The sequence below is a fragment of the Balaenoptera physalus genome (assembly GCF_965194825.1).
Source record: "Balaenoptera physalus genome assembly, chromosome: 13".
In the NCBI taxonomy this organism is placed as follows: Eukaryota; Metazoa; Chordata; class Mammalia; order Artiodactyla; family Balaenopteridae; genus Balaenoptera; species Balaenoptera physalus.
In genome coordinates this window covers 93238421-93259449 of record NC_138892.1, presented here as the reverse complement: position 1 = coordinate 93259449, position 21029 = coordinate 93238421, and the positions used below count along the sequence as shown (strand labels likewise).

The 21029-nt window shown below is 35.6% G+C and overlaps 1 protein-coding gene across 1 annotated transcript in view; it reads right to left on the bottom strand.

Moving 5' to 3' along the window:
- The window catches only part of PLCZ1 (phospholipase C zeta 1), a gene marked incomplete at its 5' end in the record, with an annotated part of 48561 nt that overhangs the window by 19460 nt on the left and 8072 nt on the right, over positions 1–21029 (bottom strand). The window contains 6 exons of the mRNA XM_082419269.1: positions 1144–1291; positions 2553–2795; positions 6014–6163; positions 10116–10260; positions 12840–13041; positions 17361–17592. Of these exons, the coding sequence (XP_082275395.1) occupies positions 1144–1291; positions 2553–2795; positions 6014–6163; positions 10116–10260; positions 12840–13041; positions 17361–17592 (1120 nt within the window). The remainder of the gene's footprint in view (positions 1–1143; positions 1292–2552; positions 2796–6013; positions 6164–10115; positions 10261–12839; positions 13042–17360; positions 17593–21029) is intronic.

Here is a 21029-nt window from a genome sequence, read left to right as displayed (position 1 = left end):
CGTCCGAACATAGGACACCCTTCCCACCAAAGACAGGGAACTCAGGGCTGAGAAGACTGTGAAAACAAACTTTGTGACTTCTTTAATTTACTACCCCAAGCCCAAACTCTGTTTGACTTCTTCACTAATTGGTCACCCAAAACCTAAGTTTCTTGGTCCTGTCAATTCCTCACAAATTTATTGTTTCTTTGTCTAAAAAGTATAATACCTGCCTACTTTGGTCACTTCTTAGGTACCATTTCTATGAATTAAATTTTTTTCTTTTCTCCTGTCAATATGACTTGTGTCAGTTTTATTAGTAGTCCAGCCACAAGAACTCAAGAAGGATAGAGGGAAAAAATTTCCCCTCCCGACAGACCATCCCTTTTTAAGTTGATGATATTCCCTGCCATATAAGTCTGAGAAGAAGGTAGCGTCTTCTTCCCATTCTCTTTCCCTGTTGTGCCTCGGGCTCTACCAAGCAGAATAAACCCACCTCAGATGTAGAGTCAGGAGACAGTGAAAAGAATATGCAGAGACACATGGTCCCTCTGCAGGTACACAGCCATCTGGCAGTCTGGCCTGGGTACCATTTTTTCCCTCTTCTTCACCTTAGAGATACAGCCTCCCAGTCTATTTAACTCTACCTCTTAGATGCCCACCGAGTCCACAAAGTTCACCCTGGCTCCAGTCTCCCTGCCATAAGCCTTTATCATCTCTTCCCTGCAGGCAGTGTCACCCTTACGCTGCTAACAGAGGCATCTTTCAGAAACACCAGGGGATCATGTGACTCCTGAGATTTCAATCTTTTCCTACTCACTTTGGATTGTAGGACAAAGTTCAAGTTCCTTGTAATTTGGCTTTGCCTACCTCTGTAGCCTTGTCACTCGCTGCTCTCCCATGTAAACTGCTCACCAGAGCCCCTCCCAACAAAGTGTCCAGACTGGACATTCTCAATCAAAATTTCATGACTTAAGTAATGGTTGAGTTCTGTGAAATAAAACTTAATGTGACCTGAGGCATGTAACCCTTTTTAAAATATGTTAAATATGTTGAAATTGTACTAGAATAGAGTTTTTGTAAACATCATTGACCAATTTTGACACCTTAAAAGTGAATATAACTTGTTTAAACACTTCATCTATTTGAATCATAAGAATTTACCTCTCAACTTTGAAAGTTTTCGGGCTTGTGACTCCCCAATAGAGTTACTTTCATTAAATTGTTGATAGAGTCTTGAATGGTGAAAACTTCTGAACTTCTCCGCTTTAGTATAAATAACAAGATCAGATAGGGCCGTAGCTATTTTTAACTTTGCGGTGAAAAAAAAAAAGGCAATAATTTCACATTTTTGCACTAATCATTTGGAAAAATTTTTTTTTCAATAAAGAAAATATGCTTTCAAATCAATGATTTTAGTCTTTTCATAAGATTATATACTCAAAAACTATTTGGATTCGGTCAATGTGAATATGTTCTATTATGATAACATTTAATGCTAATTATGAGACAACCTAAACCTAAAATCCCAATTAATGTAATAAGTATTGAGGATGGCAATTATTTCTATTTCCTTTTTCCCAAAGGTCTTAGTTTAGTTTCATGAATTCTACAAATTCAAGAACTTTAGTCATGATTAAGTATATTTCCAATGTGATCTAACATTTTGGAATAACTTCTGTTGTATAGTACTGTATTGCTCTTCTATAGCCCAGTATCTATACCCTCTGCACTTCTGTTAGCCCCTTCCAAAGTGTTCTTTTTTTTTTTTTTGGAAAACACTTCTTGCACATGCTCAATCCATGTGCTTAAGTGTCGGTAACGTGCACTGGGCCTGGCTAACCAGAGCTCTGCATTCCCCACAGTAAGTGGCTCTGGGATGCGTGCAGCTTGGATCATAGCCAATGTACAAAAAGAATCTACTTGGTCAGCTGAGAGATAGATAGGCCTTCCACTGGATTTGAATCTGAAAGCATGTAAAACTGAAGCTTTGCAAAGGCTTGCACCAGTATAGGAAAAGTAAGGCCAAAGTTGGAGAAAGAAATTTCTGTGGACTTTGCTTGATACACTTCAACCAAGTCATTCCTGAAATTAGAAACCTTTTCCCTAAACGTTTCATTTCTGTGGACCAATTGAATTAATTCACATTTTACTTCAACCAGCTGAATTAGTTTTGTATCCCTTGCAACCGTGTATACCTTCCTTTGTCATGCTAACTTGTATACTTAAAATACTATATAATATAAACAGTGCTTTTCTTGTCTCTGACAGTATGATCTCCTTCAGAGCAGTTACACTATCTTTTGTATACTGCACAGTGTCTAGTACATAAGAAGGCATAATATTTGTTGGCTGTAGAGAAAAAAATAATTACAAACAGCTAATACAGGAAGAGATGACTTCTAAAACTTCTTGTCCCCTGCTAGTTTTTTCCAAACAAATTTTATATAATAGACTGAAGTTATTATAAGTAGGAAAAAGATGTTTTCCTCCAAAATGTTTTAAAACTACTCAACAAAAAAATAAGACAACTTTTCAATCACTTGTAAGGCTTTCGCAAAGCCTCATCTCACCTTCTTTTTCTTGAAGAGTGGAATTCCGACTGCCCTTTTTGACTCTGCCTCCTTTTCCAAATCGTCTTGAAAAGCATCCGATGGTTCTGGTCCTTTGGCCTCATTTTCCTCCTCCTCTTGCTCTGCCTCCTCTTCTTCTTCACATTCCTCTACCTGACCATGCTTATCAGAACCTCTCCTTTCACGGGTTTCCTTTAAAGTTCCTATTTTCTTGTTTCTAACTAATATTTTGAATTTTAATGCCTACAGAAACAATTTGAAAGAAAGATACAATTACACATGCACAGGTAAATTTGCACTTGTCATTGTCATCGAGAAGTTTTTCATCATATTTTCAATTTGCCCACAGTAGTAAGATATGTAAAAGCTCCATCATTTTTCCGTATTCCTAAAAACCTAATAGAAACCAGTGATATTATTGTATTGACCAAAATTCACCAAAAAATATGCCTGTAATGATTGGGGCTTTCTTTTCTTTTCTATTTCTTCTACATTCCATATATTATTACTATGCACAAATTTGAAATACATGAAAATTATATATATATAATTTTATATAAATTGTTATTATTATTATTAAAATTATACATATAATTTTATATAAATTATTATTTATATAATTATATATATAAATATATATTTTTTCAATGTTACAGAAGTTAGAATGTTACAACTTCTGGTAGTGAATGCTTCAGGTCATCACTCTCTTATTCAACATTAAAAAGTATTATATGAGATCAGGTATATAAAAATGTCTATTATAGTATTTGACATCTAGTAAAGACTAAATTTAAGCTAAAGATTTATAAATCTTCACATTTCAACTGTATTGCATACGAGCATCATCAACTTAATATCTCCTGCCCATCAAAACTAGGAGCATGGCAAAATTCACCATCTGGGTCACTCATTCTAAATCCAAAGCCTTCTGGTTCCTTTCTTTCACTTACTTATTTCTGCCCTTTTCAAATATTCATTAATTTAACAAACATACTTATTAAGTGCCTGCTACATTGTATTTAATGTTGCTGGGATCTGGACTGTGAAGACAAATTCTTTTCTTTTTTTATTATAATGTTTTTATTTATTTATTTGTTTATTTATTTTTGGCTGTGTTGGGTCTTATTTGTGACACGTGGGATCATTGTTGCAGCATGCGGGAACTTTGGTTGCGGCGGGCGGGCTTCTCTCTAGCTATGGCGCATGGACTCCAGAGTGCATGGGCTCTGTAGTTGTGGTTCATGGGCTCCAGAGCACGTGGGCTCTGTAGTTTGTGGCATGCAGGCTCTCTAGTTGAGGCACGCAAGCTCAGTAGTTGTAGCATGTGGGCTTAGTTGCCCCGCGGCATGTGGGATCTTAGTTCCCCAACCAGGGATCAAACCCGTGTCCCCTGCACTGGAAGGCAGATGCTTTACCACTGGACCACCAGGGAAGTCCCTAAAGTTCTTTTCTTCGAGGAGCTTTGATTGCCCTTCTCTTTGTCATCCCCAGGTACCCACTCTAATTATTCCATCATCTTGGGTCTTCTCTCTTTTACTATGACCCTCATGTTACTAATACAGAGTTTACCAAAGTGCACTCTGCAACCGCATGTATCAAAAGCATCACCTGGGGTTCTTGTTAAAAGAACAGATTTCTGCAATCTACTTCAAAATTAGAGAACCAGAATCTTGAATTGTGGGACAGAATCATGTCTCTTTAACAAGTCTCCAGGTAATTCTTTTGTATACTGAGGGCTAAGTGCAGTATGAGAAAATGACTTTATCTCTAATTTCTCATTTACTCATTGGAAAGCATCTCCTTACCTTAGTGTGGAAGCAAAAGCTTTAATGGAAACTATATATCTGAATACTAAAAAATAGATTTATAAATAATAAGAGGAGGAATTCTATTCCTAGAAAACTGAAATTATTATTATAATTTCCTGAATTAGACCATGACTCTTAGATTCAATCTCTGATGATGTGTTTACAGCACCCTGCACAAGTTGTTTAACCTTTCTTTTCTGTCATAATTGAACACATTTAGCCTGTGAGCATTCTCATCAGGTGAAAGAGTCACAGTTTGTCCATTTGTTCAATTTATTTTTGTCTGTCTTAATTCTATCTTGAGTCCTATACTTCTTGTCCTTAGTGTCATAACACTTTCATCTTTAAATTTTCTACTCATCTAAATAAAATAAAGAAAAATGTGAAGGGGGATATTCAAATATTACAAATATATACTATATCTACCAAAATGATGACATGTCAAAATTAAACTATTGGTTGTTAAAAAATACTTTCATTCAAAAAAGAAAAAAGTTCATTTATCACCTGATAAAATTTGGGGTGAGGAGAATGGACCAGCAGAGGAAACTGAAGAGTGGCCAGAGAGGAATGAGGAAAGCCTGAAGAATGTGGTGTTACAGAAGGAAGTGTTTCACGGAAAGGAAGGAGGCATCCATAGCATTGAATGTTGTCAAGGCAACAAGTCAGAGGAAGGCTGAAATAGGTCCGTTAGAATTTACTGGTAGGGGGTACTTCTCTGGTGGTCCAGTGGTAAAGAATCCGCCTTTCAGTGCAGGGGACACAGGTTCAATCCCTGGTTGGGAAACTGAGATCCCATATGACACAGGGCAACTAAGCACCACAACTACAGAGCCCACGTGACCTGGAGCCTGCACTCCACAACTAGAGAAGCCCATGCACTGCAATGAAAGATCCCACAAGCCTCAACAAAGATCCCACGTGCTGCAACTAAGACCCGATGCAGCCAAAAAAAAAAAAAAGATAAAGAAAATAAATATTAAAAAAAAAAAAGAATTTGCTGGTAGGAAAGTAATGAGCACACTGAAATACTTACTCGGTGCACGTGGAAGAGGAAGCCTGATTAGGTACGTTGTGAGGAGACAAGGAAATGAAAATTTGGGTTGAGAAAGGAAATAATAAAATAAAAAGATAGCTGGAGTAGAAATTGCAATCCTGAGGGTAGGGTGTGGGTGCTTTTTTTAAACCAAATACTTGAGTATGCTCAACTGAAGAGGGTAAGACGTCTGTAGAGACAGGGACATTGAAAAGAGCAGATTAAAAAAGGGGGACCCTGCCACCCAGATGCTGAGGTATTGGGCATGAATTCTATTTATAGCCTAGATCTTTGCCTCTTTCTTAGCCTTTGGCCTGTAAAACATACCAAATTCCTGTGGTCTAATGTTAACCGACTTGAAATTTTGGACACATGGGATATGACGCACAATTAAAATGTGAATTTTTAGGTATATCTCTATATATTCTCTTTATCAAAATGTATTCACCTAAATGCTCACGGGACTATTTCTTAGGAAACACATTGCAAAGATACACCTCTATAAATAATCAAAACTAAGCATTTGTCATTGATCTCTAGCCCAGTTTCATGGGCCAATACAATAGTAGCATGTTTTTTTCTTTTTCTTAACCTGCGCTTCTCAGACAAAGTGTTACCTCTGGTGAAGGTAATTTGTCTGGAAAATCATCAAGCGTGTCAGAAAGCAAGGCGTCTCCAAAAGTAGACTGCAAACTGTCTGCCATCACTTCTTGTTGGGAAGGGGAGCAGTGATTTTCTAAAGAGAGCACCACTGGGTAGTCAGATGTCTAAAAAATTAACCATTACTACAGTTATTAATCAAAACTCCTCAATAACTTTAATGCAATTTATAGAAGCACTTAATTTTAAAACATTTCTAATGTTCAGTACTTTCGCAAAATAATTACGTTTTCTTTAAACTGAAAATAGTTTTGAGTCTGACAAAACAGGGAACATTAAATCTGTATAAAAAGGAAAATTATTACTATTTGCATTAGAAGTATAGGAAAAAAACTGAAGCACCCAACAGTGGGTACTTGTTTAAATAAATTATGGCATATCCTTTAAAAGGAATGATATAACTCTGTCACAAAAGAGGTAGAGCTATATATACTCTACAGAAAGTTATCTATGATTTAGTCTTATGAAGAAAAACAAGCTGCCAAAGAGTAAGAGTCTACATTTTTTTTTAAACTGCATATATATGTTTAGATATTTTTAGGAAAAACTTTAACCCTGGTAAGTTAAAAAAAAAAGGTTAATTTTCTACTTTTTCAATTTTAAGTTCTATAATCAAAATTCATTGCTTTATAATTAAAAACAAAGATAAAGATATTTCCAATTTTTAATAATAAAGAGTATCTAGTAAGTAAAAGTGACTCTACAAAGATATTTTCTGCCCTTAGTCACCATTGTAACTTTTAAATTTGTCCCAAAATAGTGAACAGCACTCCTTTTGGGATCTTATTCAAAATTATTTTCTTTATTTTGTTTCCACATATAATTATCAGGACACAAAGTTACCAATTTAGAATAACAAGAAAAGGAATTGCAAGGTCTGCTGCATTATTACAGACCTTCGATATATATGTCATATGTTATATACTATATCACATATAATATTATGCCTTATTAATGTATGAGTATATTAATTTCTTATGGCTGTTGTAACAAATTGCCATAAACTTGGTCGCATGAAACAACAGATATTCATCTTTTCACAATTCTGGAGGCCAAGATTTTGAAATCAGTTTCACTGGTTAAAGTGAAATCAGTTTCACTGGCTAAAATTTCAGCAGCTCTAGGGGAGATCTGTTCTTTGCCTTTTCCAGCTGCTGGTGGTTGCCAACATTCCTTGGCTTGTGGCCACATCACTCCAATCTCTGCCCCTCATCTTCACATTGCCTCCTCTTCTGTGTGTATTAAATCTCCCTCTACCTCCCACTAATAAGGATACATATGATGGCATTTAGGGCTCACCCAGATAATTCAGGATAATCTCTCATCTCAAGATTCTTAACTTCATCACACCCGCAAAGACCCTTTTTCCAAATAAAGTAACATTTACAAGTTCCAGGAATTAGAACCTAATATCTTTGGGGTTCAGCCTAAAAAATGACCTTCTCGTAAATACCCATGTACATATATATTGACTCAGTCTAATATTAAGAGAATAGTGTAAAATTCTTTTCCCAAATATAATAAGTGATTTTGAGACTAGGCAAAGTGAAGGCCTGGCAAATGGATTTCTTGATTAGGCCCTGACTTCACTCACTGGGAAGAACTCATTTTTTTTTTTGTCTTCTGTGGTCCTTGGCTCCACCCTCTGGGAAGATCCTCTGGCGTTATCCTCCTTGTTCATATCTAAAGCATGTGTTGAGGAGTTGGCTTTCCTTAAAGCCAAGCCACTTTTGCAGCTTACTTCCTGACCAAGGATTGTTTTAAGTTTTACCTAACAAGTCAGACTTATGTTTGGTTTTGTTTTTAGCAATACAACTTCCTCAAAAACTTCAATTTCGTATGTTTGTTTCTATTAAGTCACATGTGCCAGTAACTATATCTAAAGTTCTTTCCAAGCCACAGTTATCAAGTCTATTTTATTTCATTGTTCTCTCGTCCCCAAAGTAATGGTGACTATATTGAGTAAAAAGTTCAACCTTCGATCTAATCTTTGCTGCAAAACTGTGTCACGTTGTCCAACTGAGAAGTCTCATTGAGTCTGTTGCTCAAAGCCTTTTTTTTATTCCATCGCTTACTCTTTGGAGTCTTAGAAGCTGTAGGGGTTTGTCCATCCTTGCAAGGCATTTTAATTTTAAGATTGTCTCTATTTCCTTTTATTCCCTCAGTTACCCACCCTGAATGAAGTGAGAGAGTTTGCTACTCAAATATTTGGGAAGGGTATTTCAGATGAAGGGAATAGCAAGTGCAAACGCTTTGAGATATGTCTGGAAAAGGGTAAGGAGGCCAGAATGGTCACAAGAACAAGGGAGAGGTCAGAGAGGTAATGGAAAACAGGTCATGTAGGGCCTTGGGAGTCAAGGTATGGACCTTAGCTTCTATTTTGAGTGGGATTGAAGGGTTTGAAAAGGGGAATTACATGAATTGACTTACCAAAAAGTCACTCTGGCTGATATATTGAGATGAAACCACAGGGGAGGAGGGGGAGAAGCAGGAACCCTGGATAAGAAGCCATTGTAATAATCCAAGTGATGATGGTAGCTGACCAGTACAGTGACAGTGAGAATGGGGAGAGGGATTAAATTCAGTGTATATTTTGAAAGTAGAGTCAAGAGGATTTGCTGAAGAACTTATTGAGGGGTTAGAGAGAAAAGAAGGGACTGTTAACGTTGACAACAATGATTTAGGCCGAACACGTAAAAGTTAACATTAACTGAGATGGGAAAGACCACGGGAAAAGTGGGACTAGGAAAAAGAGGAATATTATCTGGAGCTCAAGTCTAAACATGTTAAGTTAATTATACCTATTAAATACGCAAGTGGAAATGTCAAATCGGGAGTTGTCTATATTGGTGTAAAGTTCAAGGGAGAAGTTTGGATAGAGATATAAATTTAGAAATCATCAGAAATTAGTTGTTTAAGAGAATTAATGCCATATATCAAGGTTTTATACTAAGATAAATTTTTAAATAATTTATATTTATTTTGTGAATATTTAGTATTTTAGACTCTATTTCTAATAAATAATGGAGCAATTGATTTAACTGTGTGATTTTAAGTTATGCTTATGTTTATAGATTGACTTATTTAGGAGTACTTTAGGTTTTTCGAATTTGTAAGTTTAATTTATTAGATATACATTAAGGACTCAGTAAGATTTTGTTAATTAAATCTCTTCAATTGCACTATGGTTGAAGTACTTAAGAAAGAAATCACATATACTAAGTTTAAAAAAAACAATTTAAAATGTCTGAAGGTACTGAATTAGCCAAGCTTGTCAATGGAATCAAGTATTATTCAGAATTCAATGACTGTTAAAATCAGCTCAATTTATAGAGGAGGATTTTTAAGCTGAATTAAGAAGCTCTAGAAAGAATTAAATCTTTGAATCTGTAACTTAATACATTTAACAATAATTTTGAAATCCAAAGTAAACTTCTAAACATTCTTTTCTGTATAAATAGCTGACATCATAGTAGAAAAAATGCCAAAAGTTGAGATAATACTTTTTTGACATTTGTGTCTTGAAAGTAAAATATTCGAATGTTGGTAAAATGTTTACTATTACATAGGCCAGTATTTCTCAAACTTTTTTGGCCACTAACTCATGGTAAGAAATATAAATTATATTATGGCACAATACACACGTGTACACACATACACACACACACATAATATATATTATATAATTAAACAAAAAGTTCCATGAAACTCAAGGGGGGAAAGTATGGGAGGGGGTGGCGGGATGCACTGGGAGATCGGGATTGACATATATACACTAATATGTATAAAATAGATAACTAATAGGAACCTGCTGTATACAAAATTTTTTAAATTTTTTTTAAAAGTTCCATGAAACCACATGTACCTTACTACCTGAGATTAACTTTGATAAATCTGCCTTTAATGATATACTACATGGATTTCACTGCCGACTAATGGATCATAAGCCACAATTGGAAATACCACTGATCTAAACTAAGGCCAAGCGTCATAGGATTTTGAAACAAGTAAATTATCTTATGTTTACATAACTGTAATTTAACAAATACATGCACGTACTATGAATGCGTATTTGTGTATCGCTCGGATAACAGTTTTAAACAGAAGCTTGCTGGTGAATGTATAACCATGGTATACAACAGGTTCATTTTGTGATCCATCCCAGCAGTCAATTTCCAGACAACGGCATCCTTTCACAAGGGCACTAGTAAAATTTAAACAAAATAAATGGTCATTCCTAGATTATGGATTATACCTTTAACAAAATACTACATGAATTTCATTCCCTACTAATAGATCAAAACCCTCTATAGTTTTGTGGGAAAAAAATTTTTCATGGAGGACAACCTAAATAATACTGATTCTTGCTACATCTCTAGATAGGTTTAATTTTATCCTTAGATCAAGCCAACCTTTACCAAGCTGCTTATTTTAACTACATGGTTTGGTCCCCAGCAAAAATGTTTTGAGTGGATTGCACTGTGTCATGCCAACCCTTTTACTCAGAAGCATGCAAAAGAAAGTTGTCTCTCCCCCAGCGGTGATGTGGAGGGCACTTTTCACTGTCTCACACTGAGTGAAATGAATGAATAATGACGTGGGAACGAATAATGAAAATTTGTCTCTCACTCAGGAAAGAAATTCTCCACTTAAATAAGTTTAAGGGGCTTTTTGTGGATTAAAATATTTAATGCAGTTAATATTAGTTTTCCTCTTTTAAAGAGGAGGAAACTGAGACACAAAAAAGTTATATCTATCGTATAATTAACAAATGAGAGAAAGGGAGGAAAGATTAGCACCAGAAACTTAAACATTAATAGGTAAACATTGCATTACACCACCTCTCATAAGTAGAGAAATTTTGAAAGACTTGCATTTTGAGTGTATCTTCCACAAGTGTGTAAGGAAATAGAGGAAGAAATACAATTAAACTTAACTTTAAATTTTCACATGGGTGGAACACTTTCTTGGAATTTAAAAGTAATTTTCTGTATTTCTAAGTCAACCTGTTTAAAATGTGTAGTTTCTCTCTTTAAAAAAATTAATATAATGAGGTATGAATAGAATTTTCTGTAATAAAAGTAGAGCTATGAATGGGGCAATCTTTACAGGATTCTAAATAGGTATATTTCTGAGTTTGTGGATTTATGTATTTACTTAGATTTTAAACTGGAGAAGCAATATTAATTTCTAAGTTTGATGTTATCATGGGATTATAAGATATCTTTTCTATGATTTTTGCTAAGTAATATCACCCAATCACATAGCTTTGAATATCACCTATATACCAATGGCTTCCAATCTTATTTTTCCAGTCTGGATACTTCTTCTAAATCCCAGACACATACACTCAACTGACTATCTGACCTAGCCCTTTGATAACTAATTGATATCTCAGACTGAACACGGCCATCACAGAACTTTTGCTTTTGCCTCACAACCTACAATGGCCTCCTCTCTCAGGCTTCACCATCTCTGTCCATAATGTCATCATATCCTAGGTTATCAGGTCCAAAATCCTGATACCCTCTTTCCCTCTTACCTCTCTTCAAATCGCCTGGTAAATCACCTTGTTGGCTCTGCCTCCTTAAAATATTTCAAATTCAGCCCTCTATCTCAGCTGCTGCCTCATGAATTCACCATCTAAATGGTCATCATCACCTGGACTGCTACAATGTCTTCCCAAAGCATCTTCTACCTCCACTCTTGCACCATCAGTCTTTCCTCCACAGTAAAAAGTAAATCAAATTATGATATTATCCCAAGGAAAGCCCCTCCAATGGCTTCCCAATGCAACTAGAATAAATCCATTCTCCCTTCCATGGTCTCTAAGACCCTCATAAATGCATCCTGTCTACCTCCTCAAACTCACCTCCCTTCATTCTCCATTTACTTGTTTCCACCCACACTTGCTGTCTTTCTCTCATGTGAACATGCCAAGCACTGATTATTTCTTCTACTTAGCATGCCCTTCCACTAGACCTGAAACTTCCTCTTTATCATCACTCAGACCACAACTATATCCTCTTGAGAAGCCTTTCCTGACCCTTCAATTAAAGTAACACCCTTCACCCCACAATTACCTTAGTTCATCTTCTCCATATGAATCAGTCCCTGAAAATATCGATTTGTTTATCTGCTTATTAGCTGTCTATTCTCATGAACAAATGAGTGTAGCAACTTTGAAAATCTTGCTCACCACTGTATCTTCAGCTGACTGACTAAACTGAAGCTGAAACTAAACTGGTATTAACAGTACGATACATTGTAGAACGCAAAATTAGTGGTGCAGCGTAGACTGCCTTTAATCTATGTAAATCGTCTGACATATAAGTATATATATTATCTATAAATGCCACATTATATAATTTATGTGTTGGTTTTCCTTATAGCACTGAGATATCTGAGAATTAATTTTAAATATATTATTTTAGAAACCCCGGATGTTCTGATTAGCTAAATAAGATTTTAAAAGTCTTCTTCACATATTTTCCTATACGAAGTATCCAAATTGCTCAGGAAACTTCCGAGGGCCAGTAACTGGGGAGAGGAGGTTGGCAGACAGGATTAGAAGGGAAGTGTATGATAATAATATATTGAATACATTATACAACCACCCAAAGATTGGATATCCAAGGTATGCACTAATCAAAATTTCTCTTCCCTATGTGTTTTTATAACATGCATAGCCTTCTTTTACTGTGAATTATTACCTACTGAGGTAGACACCACCGGGAACTTTCAAACGTTTTTAAAATGTAATGGATTTAAAAATCGAAATACCTTACATATCCCCAAAGGTCACTTGGTCCCACTAATTGGTCAGATATCAAGTACGTATTATGTGAACTTGAAATAAAATAATCACTCAGTGGATGAGTCATATCTTGATAAACACTTTCATACTTATTATTAAATAGTAGACATTCAGACGAATCCATGTATCTTGTAAAACCTTCAAATGACATCTGGTGTGCTTGTTTAACTATGAAAATAAATAAAAAGAGTGCAGAAATATCATTAGTAGTATGTAAATTACATCTCACTTTAAAACTTAGTAGCAGAGTGTGTTTCTAAAATATTCATTTAGAATTAATATTAATACTATTTTTAATGTTTCTTTGGAAACAAATGTTTCTAAGGTTCTTATATTTAGTTCTTTTGTATCAACATTCAAGTAGATTATATATTATTTAATCATCTCTGATTTTTAATATTTTAAAAATACATACAAGAAAAGTACATATGTCATAGATCCATTCATTTCCACAAGCTAAACATCTACGTAACCAGCACCAAGGTGAAAGAGCAGAACAGAGCAGCACCCCAGAAGACCGCCTCCTGCTAACTTTCTAGTCTTCCTCCACACCCCCCCACCCCCAAGTGTATTCAACGGTCTGGCTTCTAGCAGCATAGATTCTGTTTTCCCTGGGTTTTGTGTTTTATATAAATGGACTCACACAATATGTATTTTTTGTGACCGGTTTATTTTGCTTGACATTGTTTATAAGATTTATTCTTGTAGTTGCACACAGTTAGACATTTTTTATTCCCACTTTTGTGTAGCTTTCCATTGTGTGAGTACACCACAATTTGTTTATCAATTCTATTCTTGATGGGCATTCAGATTATTTCCCAGTTTGGGGTTATTATAAAAACTTCTGCTATAAACAACCAGGACATGTCTTTTGGTGCAAATATGTACATGTTTCTGTTGGGTGCATGCCTATAAATGCAATTGCTGAGTCATTTGCATATTACCATCTTCAGCAAATGATCTCTGAACTTTTATACTCAGTATCATATAAACCAAAATGATCTATTTAAGCAGAACACTGGCTCTGGAATGAGACAGCTTGGGTTAAATCCATTTATTTGTTATATGAGGAGCCTATTAACTTCTCCCTATCTTTGGAATGGTGGTACAGTAAGTCCCCTACATACGAATCTTCAGATTGCAACTTTCAAAGATGTGAACTTGCATTTGCATGTCCAATCACGTAAGTTAGTTCACGTGTCTGGCGTACATTGTCACGTGCATGCATCCTCTACAGGTGGTTGTGCTTCTGTATACTTTACTGTACAGTACTGTATAAAGTAGTACAGTATCTTTACTTCAAGCCCAAGATGTCCAGAAGCAAGCATAAAAGCAGCAATGATGTAGCTGGTACTACTGTACTTTTCAAGGTACTGTACTGTAAGATTAAAAATGTTCTCTTTATTTTTTGTGTTTGTTTGTTTTTTATGTATTATTTGTGTGAAAAGTATTATAAACCTATTACAGTACAGTACTATATAGCCGATTGTGTTAGTTGGGTACCTAGGCTAACTTTGTTGGACTTACGAACAAATTGGACTTACAAATTCACTCTCGGAACGGAACTCATTCGTATGTAGGGGACTTACTGTAATCATAACACCCATCCCTGCATACTAACTTTATATATTAGCTCTATAAAGGTTAGTTACTGTTGCTTTTGTTGTTGATTACTCAGTTTGCCTCAAATTAAAAGTTGGTGTAAGTATTCACTTTAGAATAGAGAGTGGTGATCCTTGGCAAAGAATTTATTTCTGGGAATTTATACTACAGAAATAGAGCCTCAGACAAAGATGGATGTGCAAGAATGCTCACACTAGCATAATTTATAAAAGCAAAATAAATGGGGGGAGGAAACAAATTAAATCTCAAGCTATGATACAATACTAAGCAGCCATTACAAATAATGTATCAGAAAAAAAATATATAGTGACATAAGTAAATGTTTATGACATCATAAAAATGAAAAAGCCAGCATTCAAAATGCTCTTACAATTTTGGTTTAAAAAATGAAAGCTAGAAGAAAATACATAAAATGTTTACAGTCATGCAAACTATTTCAAAGTTATGCAAATTTAGAAACATGTGAGTGTATGGGGCAAAGGCATCATATATTGTAATAATAATGATTTGCATGAATTTATTCTTTTTCCCAGTGCAATTAGCAGTGATTGGCCTATAGCCCTTTTGAACTATTAACTAATTAGTAACTATCTTTGGTAATGGAATAGAAAACAAACTCCTCTTGTGCCTTTAAAAACTACCAGACTGAGATGAGAGTTAATCTCATGGATTTTTATTTTTAAAATAAAATGTTTTCCTCATTTGGTATTGACATATGTCAAGTATCAATGTGGGATGAGACTGAGAAACTTGGCAGCATTTGGGACTGTAAGATCATAATTCAAATTGACCTTAATAAGTCTCTAAAGTGATCAATAGCCATGTAAATGAAATGCAAGGTCTTGGCTGTGTGAAACTATCTGAATGGAAGCAGAGTAAGGCCCAAAAGATGAAACAGATTAACAGTGTAATATTATGGTTAAAATACAACCACAATTCCAAGATGTCACTGGCACCATCCCATTATCCCTTTGTATCTTTTAATTTACCACCTGCAGGTAACAGTGGCAATTTTGTTTTTGAATATTGACTGGAATAATGCTACTAAAAGTGCTTGTCTGTGAACTGGTTGTTTCCAGGTGGCAATGACATAAAGAGCTTGAACCAGAGCCTAAATCAATTCACTACTTTCTTAGAGAAAGTCTTTGCTATTGAAAGGAAAGAAGTCGTCAGCTGGACTCATCAGATGTGCTTAGAGATGTACTTGTTTTACGTTCTGATGCAAGCTCTTTATCTTGTTGCAAACCTGCAAAGTTTTAATGGTGATCAGACCAAACTCTTACTACCACTATCTTCAGTCTTACCACCATGATACTTAAAAGCCTCCGAGGTCTTTACGTGGCACTGAGTCATGAGCCAAAATCTTAATTATGGCCAACAAGACCAACATGACTTAATCCCTGTCCAAACGCTTTTTGCCCTCATTCTCCAGGTTCCAGCCACACTGTCCTCCTCTTGTTCCTCGATTCTCCAACTCAGGGCCAACACCTCTCTTCCCCCATTTTGTCACATGTCTAGTTCTTTCTCACCACTTAAGTCTCAGCTCAAATATCGCATCCCCATCGAGGACCCTCCTAAACAACCAACCTATGGAGACATACGTACACGTGTAACTGACTCACTTTGTTATACAGCAGAAACTGACACACCATTGTTAAGCAATTATACTCCAATAAAGATGTTTAAAAAAATAAAAAATAAAAAAAAAAATTTTTAAATAAAATAAATAAAAATTAAAAAAAAAACAACCAACCTGAGCTAGACCTCGTGCTTGTCTACTCTCTATTTTATTTTTTTCACAGTACGTAGCACTCCCTGAAATTATCCATTTGTATGTTTAATTATTTATTGTCAATCTCCCTCCAACCCCTATCAGGAATATGAGACCTAGTTTGCCTAGCTCTCCACTGTACCCCCAGCTCCTAGAACCATACTCGGTGGCCACAGATAAATATTTGAATAAATTATGAATGTACGAGTCCATGAAGGAATAAGTTTTGTTTTCTTAGGACCCATATTATCATATGTTAAGCATTGGTGGCCATAAACCAGTTTCCAAAGGCAGAACTTGGGCTTTCATATATCCCTTGTTAATAAATATTTTGAGCTATTCTATTAATTTCTGTAGGGTTAAACAGCATGCTTTAATAGTGTTTTTTGTGCATATTTTATTACATTATTATTTATTATTTTATTTAAAAATGAACATAAATGGAAAAAATTGAAATATATCAGCCAATGAAAGATGAGACAGAGATCAAAAACTATACAAAAAAAAAAAAAAAAACTATACGACAGCTCACTAGCCAAAATGGTCATTGAACTTAAACCAGATGACTTCATTCAAAAAATGAAAAAAAAACAAAAATGTTTTAATGTTTATGAAATGTTGTAGACAATTATGTGTATAAAGAACAGGAAAATTAGTGATTTTATAATGTTTTATTCTTTCCTAGAATTGTTTTCATTTAGCTAATTTAATATTCATATATTTTTTCAATAAGATAGTGTATGAAAATGGAAAAGTGCCTATACCTGGGTTTTTATCTTATTAATGAATATCAAGAGTACTTGTAATAGAATCCTCATCTTGCTTTCCCTGCATAAACTAATCTCTGAACACTTGAGAGATATACAGAAGCAGCTAAAAGAAAGGAACTGGACAATGAAAGAATGCTGCTGTTACACAACATAGCTTTCTAAAAGATACATCTGCTGTCTGTAAAATATGAAATTAAAACAGCCAACATATAATATTACCCATAAGAAATCTGACCCAATCAAAAATTTGAATTTAATAAATGCAATTCTTAAAAAATAATTTGCATATAAATATTTGATAAAACTTTGAAATACAAGCATACCTTCTTCAATAGGCTCATATTTTTGAATGATCGCAGAAGCAGTACTTTTATTAATGTCAAGTGTATACTGCTCTTGTGTCAAAAATTGGGCCAGATTCTTTTCAACAAGAAATTTCCGGTTTTCAGAATACGTGTTGAAAATCTCAATAATTTCTTCTCTGTGTGCAATAATTCGATAAATTCTTCTAAATTCTTCTATGGTGATTCTTCCTTGCTTCAGCCTGTCATTATTCTACTAAAAAAAAATGACTGGTGGGCTCACATTGTGAATATAAAAAATACACAAAATGAAGACTTTAGAGTATTTGTGTGACATATATACCAACTTATACTGGAAAGAAGTTACATTGGATTCTTATTTCAGATAAAATATATAAAACTGCATGAAATGGTGCCAAAGTTGAGGAAAGGTTAGTGGATCATCACCACTTAAAACCCAGTGGCCAGAGCTGCCCAGTTTAAGTGAAGAAGTGTATCCTGCCCCTGGGAAGAGTTAGAGCCCTCACGCAGTTCTTTACCCGGAAAGACTTGCCCAAATTCAGGCTAAGCTGCTAGAGATTCTTCCAGACTTAGGACATCCCAGAACCATTTGGATTTGCCTCAGACCTTCTCCTCACTGTGGTGATGACATATGCCATCCCATAGAGCTCATTATAGTCTGCTGTTTTGTCCTTGCCTAGTTGGTTTCCTCTATCAAAAGCTTTGTTTTGGGCACTTGGAAACTGAAATCTAGGACATGGGTCCATCATGAAGGGAAAACAGACCTGTGGTTTCAGATCTGCTCAGTCTGACTGGGAAAAGGAAAGGTGATCCAGCAGGGGTGCAGGATTGCAGAGGGAAATGTTGACTCTGAGAGGTCATGGAACTTTCAGGGACATGTGTTCTATAGAGTCAGAAATATGAATCTAAATATCTGGAGGGGGATACAGGCTTGAGATGAACATGTTGGAGTTATTCCTGGGTGGATGTTTGTAAAGAAATGGTCAGAAATAAGAAGACCCTCTGTGTAAAAAACAAAACAAAACAACCCGATAGCCATAGTTGGAATGGAAAGAAGTATGGGAGAAAATGAGGATTCTAGGTTATCTTTCAATTACACATTTCATTTTTCTATTCTACTCTACTTGAGTAGCTTCTTGAAACCATCCAAACAGTATGTAACCCCATGTCACCAATAGGCATCCTGCACCATAAATGTCAGAGTAAATCAGTCATTCAAGATCACTGTAAATACAGAAGCTGCAATAGGTGGTAATACTTTGAGGAAGTGGAATCTGCATAATCACTGAAGGAACTGGGAGCGGGACAAACAAGGTCAGTTTCGATGAGAAAGAGTAGCTTCACCTGGTTGTTCTGGAAAATTCGCGTTTGAACTTTATGAGATAAGAGACAGGAAAGTGGGCTGGGTCCAGTTATTTAAAGTAACAGAATCACTGTGAGGTTCTGAGTAGGAAAATGACTAGCAAAGGAGAGGTTTAGTCGTGATTAGTTGTGCATTACCGATGGGAAGAGAAGGAGAACTGCAGGTAAGGGAAGAGAGAAGATGCCATCCAGGTGGGAGGTGGTGAGTAGAAACTAAAGAACAGGTGTCAGTAAAATTATGAAGAGAGAAGTCAGAAGGATTCAACACATTAACATTTTAGATGCATGAGGGAGAGAAGTCAAGAAAGTCTGGAGTTGGGGAGAGTTAGAATAACTAGTAGAATTAGAGTATCACTTACAAATAAAAAACTGAGGTATAGGAAGTGCACCTTAGAAGGACATTTACTTTCCAAAGAGGCTATTTATATTTTAATTTTCTCAATACATTGCAAAGTACTTAAGCTTAAGTACAGAAAGCTTGTGTTAAAGGGCCACTGTATTGTGGTGAAAAGCTGACAATCTGTAGACAGTCGGAGCTGACATTATATTCCTAGCTCCAAAGTATGTGGGATTTTGAACGTCTAAATTAAACTATGAGCTTCATACTCTTCATCTACAAAATGGGGATAGATAGCACTACTTATGTCAACAGGTTGCTATGAGGATGGAGATATCAGTGTATTGTTAGGTCTTATCTATGTCTGTTTCCCTCACACCCTCCAGCCTAGTGTCTCATCTTTTGACAAATGTAACTGTAAAACAACCCTAAGGTACAACAGAGGATAAACATGCTGGAAACGATCTCTTCACTTTTTTAGGAAAAGTTCACTGGTGGTTACCAGAGAGTTTGATCTGAGGAATCCAAGAAACAGTCTGAGCTGGGAATCAAGTAGGAAGAGCACCAGCTTAGTTCAAGAAGGAGCATTAATTTACACGTACAGAGCAGCTTGAAGAAGCAGGGGCTGGAATGGAGCCCCATGGGAATGAGACGGTGATAAGCTTGGGAAGAAGGTTGGAATCGGTGGTCGTCAAATGAGAAGTTGGGTCTCCAGAGCTCATTAAACAATAATAGCACCTTAAAATTACATAATCTTAAAAATAATTCATATTATCAATAATCTCAGTAGACTATGAAGTTCAACTTACTGTTTTGAAATTCTGGATTTTGAGGTCCACATAAGTCAATGTTACAGAATTAATTTTTTTTTAATTTACCTCCATTTTGCTCATAATTTGTCATAAGATCTTAAGCAAGTCAATAAAAATCAAAGTGTGCCTGTAATTCCCGAAACATTTTGTCATGTAAAATTGTATGAATTAAAACTTCTGTCTTACTGAATAGCAGCATAAAATAAGATATACTTTATCCACTAAGCAATGAACATTTTGTTTCTTTCAAGCAGGATATAAACTTGACCATCTGAAATGTCCTCTGGTAACTCGTTCTGTTTTGTTTTTCCCTAAAGATTGAAGTTGTTATCTGATACTAGAAAGAATTAGAGATATAAAGTTGAAACAAAATTCCACAAATCCAAGTAATTGCTACAGTTGATCAAACCCAAAGGAAATGAAGGGTCAAAAATTAATCAAATTACCAAAAAAGAAAAACCACACACAAGAGGTGAGAATCATATCGCTGAAGATGAGAAGTTCTAATTTTGATAGAAAGAGAAAAGGAAAAGGAAAGCAACAAAGGGTAAGTAATAAGGAGAAGAAAGATGACAGAGCGTCAGCAGAAGGGAAGCAAGAAGAAGAAAAGTGATAAGCAAGGAAGGTTCAAATTGAGTACTGAGGCACATAAGAGCAGCCACAACGTGTAGGGTACCAATGTATTAATATCTCCCCTGTAGGAGGGAACTGAAGGTCAAAAATCTTATGTAAATTGTCCCCAGTCTCACAGGCATGGTAGACCAGGACTTGAACTAACTCCAAAACAATAAGGACAAGCAACGGGAGGGAAGAAAAAACAATACACCATTGCACGTATTGAGAGTATATGTGCAGAAATAAATAAATTGTGTCAAATACAAGTCTGATCTCTTTAACTCTCTTAAATTTCTCAGTGTTTCTCCTTTGTGTTCAGGACAAAATCCAAACTATTGTGTGGAATCCAAGACCCTTGAAGACATCACTGATGGTTTCTGCCCTCACCCTCTTCTCCCTTGCACTTCACACTGCCTGTGCTCTGAATTAGTTGCAGTATAAACATCAAGCTGTCTCTTGTTATTGTAAAGGCTGTTTCTTCTGTCTGGAATGCCCTTCTTTTATTGTACTTCTTAACTTACGAATTTCTACTAACCCTCGAAA